Genomic DNA, 13,273 nt, shown 5'->3' with positions numbered 1-13,273 from the left:
TGTTCCAGGCTGGTCTGCTTGTCCTTTCTAGTGGGAATGTCCCACCTCAGAAGGTTCTGGATGGGGCTCAGGATTCCACCTAAGGTCCTATATGCTGCAAAGGCTCCTCAGGAGGCCTATTTCACTGGGCAAGTTCTAGAACCCCTTTTAGGTATTCCAATCAGCTATAGGCTGAAGACAGGCTTACAAGCTTTCTGTAATCATGTTTCCCAACATTCCTTTGTATCCCACTCAAGTGTCTAGTTTACAATGGTAATCAAGGGAAACCAATATACATAAGACTGTCAAGCATCTTAGTATGATTTCCCCTCTTCAAACTACGCCTTGATCCATGTATCACAGAGCCCTGTTGTTCCAAGGTTGAGTATGAATCACTATTTACCTCTGTCCCACATAGGACATGCAAACCTGTCTCTATGTTCCCCTATCTACCTTGTTCTTCCATCCCCTCCTCCATCAAGTAGTTTTTACAGGTTTTTTTTTTGTTTTTTTTTTTTTGGTGGGTGGTGGTGGTGGTTCTAAAGTTTAAGTATGATTTTGATTATGCTAAATATAGTCTAGAAAGATATGTTCTTATTAAATAAAAAGACAATATTTTAATACTCATAAAAACTTTGGGAATTTTATAAAACATTCTGTTATGGTTTTAAAATCACAAATGGGCAAGATGTTGCAGGTTTAAATTTTCATCACTTAGAGAAACTGAAATGCTAATAAATAATCTTAGAAAATATTATGCAAACATCCAATAATTGATATCTACCCCACAGAAAAAACGAAAACACCATTATTTACAAAATAAAAACAAACAAACCCACTGCAACCAAGTTCATCACAATTCAGAGTGGCCCTATGTAGGGTTTCTGAGATGATAAATTTATACGGGAAAGCCTCATCTTTCTCCAGAGGAGTCGCTGGTGGTTTTGAACTGCTGATCTTTAGGTTAGCAGCCCAATGCTTAACCCACATTTCAGCCGCCAAAAAATAAATCACTGCCATCAAGTCGATTCCGACTCACACTGACCCTATATAGGGCTTTTTTTGTTGCTGTTTTGTTTTTATAGGTTTATTGTGAATTATATGATCGTTTACATGGGAGAACATTAGCTTTACATTCATCCTATTGTATATCGTTCATTGCCATGGTTACAATCCCCTTCATGCATCATCAAACAACCAAAGAGTATGCCCTGCAAGCCTGCCCCTGCCCCCCCCCCTCCGGTCATCAGCACATAGCCCTTCTCCCTCGCTGGTCTAGAGTTCCTAGCCGCTCCATCTCTCCACGTCATCGTCTCTGCCTTCATCTCTGGCATCACTGCTTCTCTGGGTAGGGTCCCACACTCCACTCTTCTCCCTTGATGATTCCAGAGACCTCAGCTCCTGGACTGCAAAGTCAGTCACTCCCCTCCTTTTGCTATAAAACATCTACCTTTACATTTCCAACCCTCACAGTCACTCCTGATAACAATTATTCACCATTGTACCACAAGAGACCTATCTGTATTTCCTTTCATCAGCCCCATCCAGACAGATTGGATACTACTCAGTGGAGATTCTACCTTCCTTTGCGCCCTCTGGAACTAGGCTCCCTCTTGAAAGCTTGTAAGACAGTCACTTCTTGCCTTTGTAGCCCCCCATTTTGGGGTGCCAATGTCCAAGTTGCCCATCCCTGTTTACTCTGTGTAAGGAGGGGGTGGGAATGATCCTTGCTGTAAAGATTTGTTCCCTCTTTTGAGCTATTGCATCTATAGGTGTAGGTCAAGTTCATCAAATTGTATCAGATTACTCTTTTTTTTCCCTCTTCTTTCTTCTTCTAGTTGAGCTCTGATCATCCAGTTGTACAGGGCTTTTCAAACTGTAAATCATTTTTCTTCTTCAGAGCCACTGGTGGGTTTGAGCCACCAAACTTGTGGCTAATGCTCTAGTGTTTAGTCTACAGCACCATTCCTTATTACTTACAATACAGGACTCCTTATTATTTACAAATTTATTTAAAGACTTGAGGTTATTATTTTCACTAGCTGGTATAATTTTCTTTTAAAATGCTTTGGAAAGTACTTAGTCATTCTATAATTAATCCTCATCCTAAGTAATTAAACATATTTAATTATGATAACTCTTAAGTCAAAATATCATCTCAAATCTGTATCTTTATTAATGTCCTGGGATGAAAAACTAGTAAGTAGGTAATAGAAGATTTCTAACAGACAACATATTACATAGTATTAGAGTCCTGAGGCAGTGATTTACATCTATCTACATGATTTAGATCATATCAGAGTTCTGGTGTGGTGTTGTAGGATAAGCACTGGACTGCTAACCCAAAGATTCGTGGTTCAAACCCACCTCGGAAACCCTACACAGGATCATTATGAGTCAGAACCAATTCAATGGCACTTAACACCAAGAGAAAAAGCACACTGTATCTTGGTTTGCAATCAGTCTTTAAATCTAAAATATGTTCAATGCCATCTCCAAATTTTTGTTTTAATTCACTGTTACGCAATCATGAGGCAGTCTGGAGCTATGTACTTGATAAATTTCTTAGAATTATAATTTATTGGAGCACAAATTAAATTTTATTGCCTATATCCTCTCATTGAATTTCCATAGTGATTCTATGAGACAGAAATAACTATTATCGCCATTTTGTTGTTGTTAAGTGCTGTTGAGTCAGTTCAAACTCATAGTGACCCTGTATAGAATTTCGGAAGAGTGGCTAGTGAGGTTTGAACTGCCGCCCTTGTAGTTCAAACCGACCTTGAGGTCCAGTGTATCACAAAGAATAAAATAATTTGCCCTGGTCACATAGTTAGTAGACATGGACATGAAATTTGAACCCAGAAAGTTTAGCTACAGAATCCTATTCTTTATTTTTTTCCCCCTAAGTGAAATTCATATAAAATTAGCTATTTTTAGGAGGACAATTCAGTGACATTTAATACTTTCAAAACGAACCTATTCTTAACTATCATGTTATAAGATTTAATAAAAATATATCCCAGATTTTTCTATTTAGAATAAACTAAAAACTATGGCCTTATTACTGTCTTATTATTAAGTTTTAATAAAGTTATATTCAAAATTACTGAAGAAATATTTTTATTAGTGAAAAAATAGCATTAGCGTTATATATCATTCAAAAAACAGTACACAATGGTGATGGCTAAAATACAAAATTAAATATATCTACAAAAGTGATGAGTTATCTCTAAGTAATTATAAATGTATTTACTTTCGATCAATAGTCTTAAAATGAGCACTGGTGTGGCACTACAAGATAAGCATTGGGCTATGAACCACCAGGTTGGCAGTTCAAACCTACCAGTCACTTTTGGAAACTCTACACAGGGTCACTGTGAGTCAGGACTGACTCAACGGAACAACAGCAAACAGCAGTTGTAAAATAAGAAAGCCATGGTGGAGCTTCAGGATGAGCAATGGGCTGCTAATCAAAGTCAGTTATTCAAACCCACCAGACGGTCCTTGGGAGAAAGATGAGACTTTCTGCTTCTGTAAAAACTTACAGCCTCAGAAATCCTGTATAGGGTCACTAGAAGTCAGAATCAACTTAAAAACTACACAAATGTGGTAATGAAAACAAACCAAAACAACTAACAGCAAAACACCAAGGAGCCATCATTGTTGTTGTCAGGTGCCAACTCACAGGGTTTCCAAGAAGCAGCTAAGCTGCTTGAATTTGAACTGCGGACCTCGTGGTTATCATTCAGTGCTTATTCTAGGTTATCAGTCCAGTGCCACACTAGGACTCCAAAAGCCATCATAGGTTTTATTTTTGGACAACTTTAAGAAATTATAAAAGAATGACATCCATTTAAGTTTAAAAAAAAGTGTTTTAAATAATGCAATATATGTGACAATCAAAGATTCTGCCCAAGAGTATATACTGTTGGCACAGAACTCGTTCTCCAGAGTCAGTCTGAATAAAATAAAGAATACGAAGATGAAAAAATTAAAAATTCCAAAAAATGTCTTTAAACAGTAGTCCTGCAAGGGTGAAATGCTGCACTTTGGTCCATATCCTCCTTTCAAACGATTTAATATTTTATCTTTCCCCATGCAAAAAGAACCCCATCCCAAGTTAGTCCTATATGCGCAGATCTCGACGTTAACCTTGAACAGAACTTACAGCAGCGTTTCAGGGGAACACGCCAGGCTAGTGCACCCACCCCTGTGATGAGTGTGTGTTCGCAGTGATCTCAGTGCTGGGAGAGAACACGTTGGCTGCCACGTACCTTCACAGGAGAGGCCGTGGGAGGTGACTCCAGAGAGACTCTCTCTGCACACATTACAGAAGGTGGGGCGGGCATGGGAGCAGGCGTACCAGTTATGCATCCCTGAGAAATGTTCCACATTAAACTGGGCCACCTAGAAACGAGAAAGCCGCACACATTTGCCAAAGGACAGAACAAGACTACAGACCTTCAACTACGCAGAATGTATACAGTGATGATAAAATGTTCAGATCCATAATTTTTACAAGTGAAGCGCTTTGCTTTAAATAGAAAATTTCAAAAGGAGGTTTAAACAAGATGCTGAGTGAGCGCACACAGACATATTTTTACACACAGTCGCTTATTCTCTTTGGCTAATATTTATTCCCTAAGAGCATGAGACGATAGGAGAGACCTCTCTTACCTCATAAGGTTCTCTGGTCTGTACGGACTTGAGGCAGCTGATCCAATCCTCCATCTCTTTCCTATTGTCAGCACACAGCATTAGCCGTCTGAAGGGCGTGATTATCTGGCAAGGGAAAATTCAACCAACGGTTTTTAGTAACCAACAAGGCAAATTGTTGTCAAACCTAATTTTAGAAACTATACTTGCTATGACCTTATATACTTAATAAAGAAAGATTCTCTAAAACATAGATAGGTTTTATTCTCTGTGGATGATAGAATGTGATCTAGGAAACAAGAAAGCCCTCAATCTGAATTCTCAGGAGTCTCAACTTGTCTTTAATCCTGTTATAAAACACCTCAGACTAGTTAGCCCTGTACCGAAGGCTCTGAACCGGAATAAATAATACCTCCTTCTTTCTTGAAATGTGTCTTCAAAATCGATTTTTAATATGCTTCAAAATAATTTAGAGGAAACTTAAAATTACATGCACTTTTTAATATGGAACTTCTAAAAATTGTGAATCAAAGGCATGCACTATTAAATGATTTCACACCTTGCTTACTGATGAATCAAGATCATTCCGTAACTAGTTAAATAACATTGGATTTTCATATAACTTCCACTGCATGTTTTAATCTGCTCTATGTGCAAGATTTTTTTTTTTCCATTGTGTAGAATTCTGCTATACTATTATTTTAGTGAAAGCAAGGAGAAAGAATCAGCATAAAAGCCCTTCAGTTGGCTTTAGGGAAAGAAATGATTGTTACTTTCATCTTTTTTTCCTGTCACTAAAATAGGCAAATTAATTACATTAAGAACCTTAAAGCAAAATGAAAACCTCATGCTACGACAGCACCAAAGGCGCTTCAAAGTAAGATTCTGAAACGACTTGAAAGAAGCCCCTATTTGTATGTGGATAGAATATTCTTTCTGTCCATAATCTTGAAGTTATTAAATTCTAGCGATTTACCACAAAGAAACAGCCAATTATTTACTTGTGGAAAAAGAGCATAATGATAGAAACAATTTCCAAATAATAAATCATATATTTACTTATATACGCAGTTCTTACTTTCTCAGGTTACAAACCACTCAACCACATCATAAATCTATTATTGAAAAAGCAACAATCACCTTAAAAGAAAAGGACTCCTCTCCCAAAAGGAGGAAACCAATAAGCCTAAAATCACTACTATCCACCTTCTGTCTAATGCTTCCAAGAGAGATCAACCTAATATTAGCTACTCACCAGTCATTGCCTTTCCTCCCTTATCGTTGGTTTGGGATACACAGTCCTTCCTCAAACCAAGAGGTCTTTAATGTATCTGACAGGCACGCCTTCTTAAATCAGCTAGCCAAAAGTCACATGGAAGAACACCAGCCATTTAGCTTTGGCTATTTTTTAATTGCGTATGAAATGGAAGAGAACCTCATTTTTGCATTTTCTTCTGTTTTCCACTACCCTCTCTTGATAAAGCTTGTAACAGTTGGTCACTTCTCTTCCTGAATAAATAGTTAATGCAAAGAGCAATGCTTCTCTCGTTACTTAGGAGCCAAATGGATGCTTTATTGCTTCAAATTGTTTTTCTAGGACAGCTCATCAGGTGCAGTGGAGAGGTGCCATTAACTCATAATCCACTCCTGGCTCCTACCACTAGCACGGCACTCCAAAAGTCTCCAAGTTTCCCCAAACTCACTGCTGCGATCTGGACAGACAGTGCCTCCCGCATGCACTCTGCACTGTATTATCTGGTGTAACAATAAGGACTCCTTCTCTCTAAGATGATTGTATAGCTCTCTAAGATGATTGTATAGGAAATGAGTATTATTCATATAAAGAAACCAAACTTGCTAATCCATTCTTTAAATTTGTTCTTTGTTGAATTCTAAATGAAGCATGACTGATAGTTTAAGTCATCTTTAATGCCTTTACATTCCTTCAAAGTCATTGTGGCTTTAATAAAAAGGGGAGCAAGAAGGATAGATAGAGCTTCTCATTTTTCTTATAGTTCTTGAAGCTATAAAAACGTCTCAAATTGAAAGGATTTTAGTAATAGAATAATATATGTACCTTACAGGCTGATGAAGTAAAACATAAATTGGCAATTTCTTATTTTTAATGCAAGTTTTTAAAAAGACAAGTACAGATAATTTTCATTTTATAAAGAAATTATCAATATAATTATTCTTATTTACAAGCCTTATGATTAAGTGAGGGCTCCTGAGTTGACTCTATAGGATTAGCACTAGACTGTGAAACACAAGGTCAGCAGTTCCCACCCACCAGCAGCTCCTCCTAAACCCTCTACAGGGTCGCTATGAGTCGGAACAAACTTGACAGCCTTTCACAACAACATGATTAAGTGTGGTTGTGAACTTTACTGATTACAAAATTGTAAGACATCAGTAAGTAAAAAGAAAAGTCTTCCTAAATCATCTGATGCAGTATGGCTGGGTACCCCTCAGAAAGCAGCCCCTAGTTGCCTGGGCCTAGCAGAAGGCAAGCCTGGTTACCTGGCAAACCTGCAGCATTCCCTCCATTGACCCTTTCCCACTGGGGTAGCCCTCCATCAGGCCTAATGCTCCGAGTTCTACCTCCCTTTATTTAAATTCCTCCTCATTCCAGACTTCCTAGGAAGATATGAAAGCTACAATTGTTGACTGGCAGACGCGGGTTACAGATCCTAACTGAGCCCCACTATTTGGAGAGCAGAAAGTCCTTAAAATTATTTGGGTTCTAGTCTGTAGAACCCTGCAAGTACATCTGAATCATCCTTTTTATTATGACAAGTGGTTAGGATAGGGAAGAAGGAAAGATAGGTCAAGATCCCCTCACACCACATCAGATTCCTCAGGGAAGATGACCTGAGCCTATTGGGAGCCAAACCCAGGACGTTTCTGGAGCTAGAAGACTAACTTTTCTTGAAAGATCAAAAGCTTCCTTTCTTACAGTCTTCCCTGGCCTTTGTCCTTATCTCAACCCACCTCTTACTCTCCCTTCCTGTTTTACCAACATTCCTAAATAAATTTTTACAGGCTAATCTGAACTTGCTTCAGTAACCAATCTTTTCAAATTATACTCTTATATCATATCTTGGAACATACCATCAATCTTTACATCCATGCAGGCATATATTAAGTATATACTATACACCAGAAGGGAGCTTTGGTAGCGTAGTGGTTACTAGTAATGTTGTTAACTTCAAAGTCAGCAGTTCGAAACTACCAGCCGTTCCACAGGAGAAAAGTTGAGGGTTTCTGTTCCTATAAAGAGCTCTGAGTACACTATACAGGGTGGCTATGAATTGGAACCAACTCCACGGCACATAACAAACGAATACACCAGAGCCCAACAAAATCATATGGGCTTTGCCTTGATGGGTCTATAAGAGAGACATGTAAGTGAATCAAGGGTTTTGTCTGAAAAGATGTTGTACAAGACAGAGCACCAGCAGAAGGGCATCTAAATCAGACAGTTTTCTAAATACTAACTCATATCAAAGACAAAATTCGCAGTTAATAGAGACATCTCTCTACTTTAGGAGTTAATAGCCAATAAGAATTAATCCAGCAATACTATTCTCAAGAATTTCCCGGTCTAGAAAGGATGTAAATACATAAAATAGGCAGAAGCCCATGTGATGTTGTTGTTTGTTGTTGTTATTGTGCTGTGGAGTAGATTCCGATCCATAGCGACCCTGTACCTGGTTTCAGAGACTGTAAATCTTTACGGGAACAGATAGCCTCATCTTTCTCCCGTGGAATAGCTGGTAGTGAAGTATACTGTTCAATATCTTTCTGTGAAGGGATTCTTGGTGATTTTTATTATATTCTGGGGTGCTTGTATGTAGTTTCTAAAGTAGTACTTCTGTAATTAAAACATTACTTAAGTTTTTTTTGCACTAACATGCTATTGTTAAGTGTCATGTAATTGGTTCAGACTCACAGAGATCCCGTACAGGGTTTCTGAGGAGCAGCTGGTGAGTCAGAACCACCGACTTTGTAGTTCAAACTGACCTTGCGGTCCAGTGTTTATCCGACAGGTGCCATCAAGTCGGTTCCAATTCACAGAGATCCGATATACAACAGAACAAAACACTGCTCTATCTGCGCCATTTTCACAATTGTTATGTTTAAAATCCATTCTTGTAGCCACTGTACCAATTCATCTCATTGAGAGGTTTCCTCTTTTTACCCCTGATCCTTTATGATCAGAATTTAGAATGTAAAACTTTTACATTGTTCCAAAGTAGCAGTTCTCAAACTCCTCTGCATATTAGAATCTCATGGGGAGATTGAAAGTAACCCAGATGCCCAGCCACACTCCAGACCAATTAACTCAAAACTAGGAATGGAACCCAGCCACTAGTGGTTTCTTAAAACTCCTAGGTGATTCAAAAGTCTAGTTAAGTTTGAGAGCCAGTGTTGTAAAGATAATTCCTCACAACACTATCAGAACTATAAAAAAAAAAAAGAGAGGTTTCTAAAGAAAAGTGAATTACAGGGAAGTGCTAATCTGTAAATTCCTAACTGGAAATACTACAATAACAGCAGAGTGATTAAGTAACCCTTTCATTGTTAAGTGCCTTCGAGTAGGTTCTGACCCATAGCGACCCTAGACAGGGTTTCCGAGGAGTAGCAGTAGTGAGTTTGAACTACTGACCTTGCAGTTCAAATGGCTTTGTAGTCTGGCGCATTAACCCACAGCGCCACACCAGGATTTTTAAGAAACCCTGGAGTCAGATTAACCCGGGACATGTTTCTGGGCTAAGACTCCGGACTATTGGGGCTGAGGTCGCCACCCAGATGGACTAAGAGAACGGGGTCGCCTAAAGCCAAGGGATCAGAGTTGCTTTTCCAGTAGGCCCAGGAGATGGAGCCGAAGCCCAGAGCCAAGGGACTTCCACTCAAACTCCAGAGGAAATGGTCAATACCCAGAGTCTGGAGGGCAGGGAGGGCTACTTTGTGGATGGTCTCAGAGAATACAGGGTTATTTTCAAGCTTTGAGAGCAGAGCTTAATTACTCTGTGGGGTTCTGGATTTGCTGGGTACATACACCTCTTTTTTCCCTCCAACAACTTCTCCCGTTAGTAATGGAAATGTCTACCTTCTGCCTGTTTTGTCATTGTACTTGGAAACAGATAACTTGTCTTCTAGATGTCACAGATAATTTGTTTAGATGACTGACATCCCAGAGGCTAGAGCTTCACCCTTTGAAACCCAGGCTCTGCTTTCAGTGCTCCTTCCAGTAATTCGGCTAGGCTCCGAGCTGTTCCTGGGGTGGTTCTTGTCTCTTGCTGGAGGACAACAGATATAGATCCCTTGGCCTGTTTCCTGCCTGTAGAATTCCAAGAGGCAGACAGTGTTCTTTCCTTTCATTCTTCTACTGTCCCCTTCAGTCTAACCTGATCGATTTTCTGCTGTGGTAGTTGGTTAGATCCACCAGCCACAGGCTTAATCTCTTTAAACTAAAGATTGGGTAGCCATGTCCTTGGTGGAAATTCTACCACGCGTGCCCTTAGCTTGTACCACAGGCTTTTTTAAATGTTTGTTTTGTTTTCATTTTGCATACTTCAATTTGAAGTCCATTCTTTCCCCCTCCTCCACATTTTACTATAAGCAGCAAGGAGAAACTATATGGCCCCGTTAGGATCTTGGCCTTGATGGGTACCAACCAGTCACTGGTGGTTCTGTGGGTTTGTGGTATGGATGAGTGAGACCACCCGGGTGTTCGCCACACAGTCCACGGTCAGTAAAAGTTAGCACCACGTTTTTCATAGTGGTGACAGAAATCACATACTCATTTACAGATTTTGCCTACGTTCTTGTTGTTAAGTGTCTTCTGACTCATAGCAACCCTGTATAGGGTTTCTGAGGCTTTTAGAAATCTTTGCAGGACCAGAAAGCCTCATCTTTCTCCCGCAGAGTGACTGGCAGGCTCAATCCACCGAGCTTGTGGTTTCAAAGTCCAGTGCTTATTGTATGGAGTCATTGTGCTGCCCATTTGTTCTATGTTGTTGTTAGGTGCCATCGAGTCAGTACCGACTCATAGAAACCCTATGTACAACAGAGCAAAACACTGCCTGGTCCTAGGCCAACCTCACAATCGTTGCTACGCTTGAGCCCATTTATGCTGCCACTTTGCCAATCCATCTCGCTGGGGGTCTTCCTCTTTTTCTCTGACCCTCCACCTTACCAAACATGATATCCTTCTCCAATGACTGGTCCCTCCTGACAATATGTCCGAACTCTGAGAGACGAAGTTTGGCCATCCTAGCCTCCAAGGAGCACTCTGGCTGCACTTCTTCCAACACAGATCTGTTGGTTCTTCTGGCAGCCCATGGCACTTTCAATATTCTCCTCCAACACCATAACTCAAAAGCAGCAATTCTTCTACGGTCTTCCTTACTCATTGTCCAGCTTTTGCATGCATATGAGGTTACTGAAAATACCATGGTGTGGGTCAGGTGCACCTTAATCCTCAAGCTGATATCTTTGCTCTTCAATATATTTCTCATGTAAGTGTAGCTCACAGACTAAAGTAACATAAGCCAATGTTCGAAAAGGAGGCATTTTAGCAATGAAACCGTCGTTAACTAACAATCCACCAAAACAGGCTTAGTGATAATGATCTATCTCATCTGAAAACACACTAGGAGACTACTAACCAACAAATTAGGAAAAATGGGACCAACTTCACCCATCCTGGCAGTATAAAATAGCAAAAGTATTAAAAACAAAACAAAAAACCCACGTTAAGGGGATCCAAGTCCGTGGACAGCATGAAGAGTTCAGCATGTCATCGCTTCTTGAGATGACCACATTCAAGACACATGCTCTTTTTAACTTTCACGTATTTGATTTTGCAACCTTCCACGGTAATTTCAAATGCCCAATAACTTTGCATGCATGTCTGTTCTTGTTGTTGAGTGCCGTAGAGTCGATCCCGATCATGGCAACCTTGTTTAGAGTTTTGGAGGAGCGGCTGGTGAGTTTGAACCACAGACCTTGTGGTTTATTTACCTTGTGGTCCAGTGCTTACCCTAAAGTGCTACAACAGGACTCCTGTGTGCATGTTAGGAAGCACTTGTTTCTAATCTAAAGTTCTTTACAACAAACTGGTCACATCTATCTTACTGCAACACTTATTGCTATGAGCAGGCAGGCTTCAAGAATTTCGTGGAGAAATCCCATTACCTTTTCATTCTATTTTTTTCATGAATTTTTGGAGCTCCCTCATATATCTTGTATGTGGTCCTATGGAATAAGCACTGGACTGCTAACCACAAGGCTGACGGTTCAAGTCACTCCTTGGAAACCCTATATAGGGTGTCATTATGAGTCGGACTTGACAAAACTTAATAACAACATGTATCTTCAGTGATCAATCTTGAACTGTCCTGGTTGAAATATTCCTATGTAGTGAGATGTATTTATTGAAAAACAGGAAACAATATTTAATTGTGCCATAAATTTTTGATTGTCTATTGTGTAGTGTAGTGGGTTGGAATCGACTCGACAGCATTTAACAACAACAACATTTGTGTAGTGGGTTACGAGTTGCACTGCTAACTGAAAGGTTTGAATCTACCAGCTTCTCCCTAGGAGAAAGAAGAGACTTCCTGTTTGGAAACTCTAGACAGGATCACAATGATTCAGAACCAACTCCATGGCATACAACCAAACATAGTTACAACAATTATGGGACTACATGCTGTCTTTTGTTAAATCAAATCAGATATACTTTTGTGCCCTTTTTATAGTTGTTTTCTGTATCTGAGGTTGCCAACTGTTCAGTCTTAATGTATCTCTCTTCCATCTCACCTTGTAAAACCTATACCCAACTCTTAAATTATGCATGTTGCTTTTCTCATTCTTTTTTCCCCCCAGAATGAAATAATTCACTTTGACAAGTTAAATGTGCAACACTGGAAAGTAAGTCATGAATTTTAAGTGACTAATTCAAGAGCAAAGCTGCTTCTATATTTCAAAGAGTAAACTGGGGCCACTATCCAAGAGCACTGGTCTTAAACCACCTGCATGCACCAGAATCAACCAGCCAGGCTCCAGACCAATCTTGTAAATCAAGATCTGTTTCTTGAACCTCCCCTGAACTACACTGCACAAACAATAAACAGAGAACTAACGGTGTTCGTATTTCTGGTTTCCATCATATCCACCAGGAGACAGGTGGTGAGTGTCTGAGAAGAGACCAATGTACAATTATCAATTACTGACCAAATAATTGAAAACATGGGGACCACATAATATCAGCAACTATAAAGCCATATGATTACGACTACAGAAATAGATAATAAACTGAAAGGTCAAAGAAATAAAATTGAATCAATGGAAAGGTTACTGCACTTGAAGACCTCTCAGTAATCATCTGCTACAGGAACAATGAGGTCCTGGTGTGGTGTCGTAGGATAAGCACTGGACAGCTACCTGCAAGATCGCCAATTCAAATCTACCAGCTACTCCTTGGAAAACTATAGAGTTGCTATGAGTTAGAACAACAACGGAGCAATTAGAAAACAAGAACAAAAATTCAGAAGAAGTGTAAAATTTATATGGGACAGTGTGATGCTGTATGATAATGTGCTGGCTCAAACACACCAGCTCTCCT

At 39.6% G+C, this 13,273-nt stretch overlaps 1 protein-coding gene across 2 annotated transcripts in view; it reads right to left on the bottom strand.

Annotated features, from left to right (window-relative positions):
- DGKH (diacylglycerol kinase, eta) overlaps positions 1 to 13,273 on the bottom strand; it is a 251,394-nt gene that overhangs the window by 101,187 nt on the left and 136,934 nt on the right. For both annotated transcript variants that reach the window (XM_006837609.1, XM_006837610.1), the window contains exons 4-5: positions 4,660 to 4,764; positions 4,257 to 4,389 (exon numbers count right to left, since the gene is read on the bottom strand). In XM_006837609.1, the coding sequence (XP_006837672.1) occupies positions 4,257 to 4,389; positions 4,660 to 4,764 (238 nt within the window). The remainder of the gene's footprint in view (positions 1 to 4,256; positions 4,390 to 4,659; positions 4,765 to 13,273) is intronic.

Source organism: Chrysochloris asiatica, unplaced genomic scaffold (genome assembly GCF_000296735.1).
Source record: "Chrysochloris asiatica unplaced genomic scaffold, ChrAsi1.0 scaffold00022, whole genome shotgun sequence".
NCBI lineage: Eukaryota > Metazoa > Chordata > Mammalia > Afrosoricida > Chrysochloridae > Chrysochloris > Chrysochloris asiatica.
The sequence above is the reverse complement of the archived record's forward strand: the minus strand, read 5'-3'. Positions and strand labels throughout refer to the sequence as shown.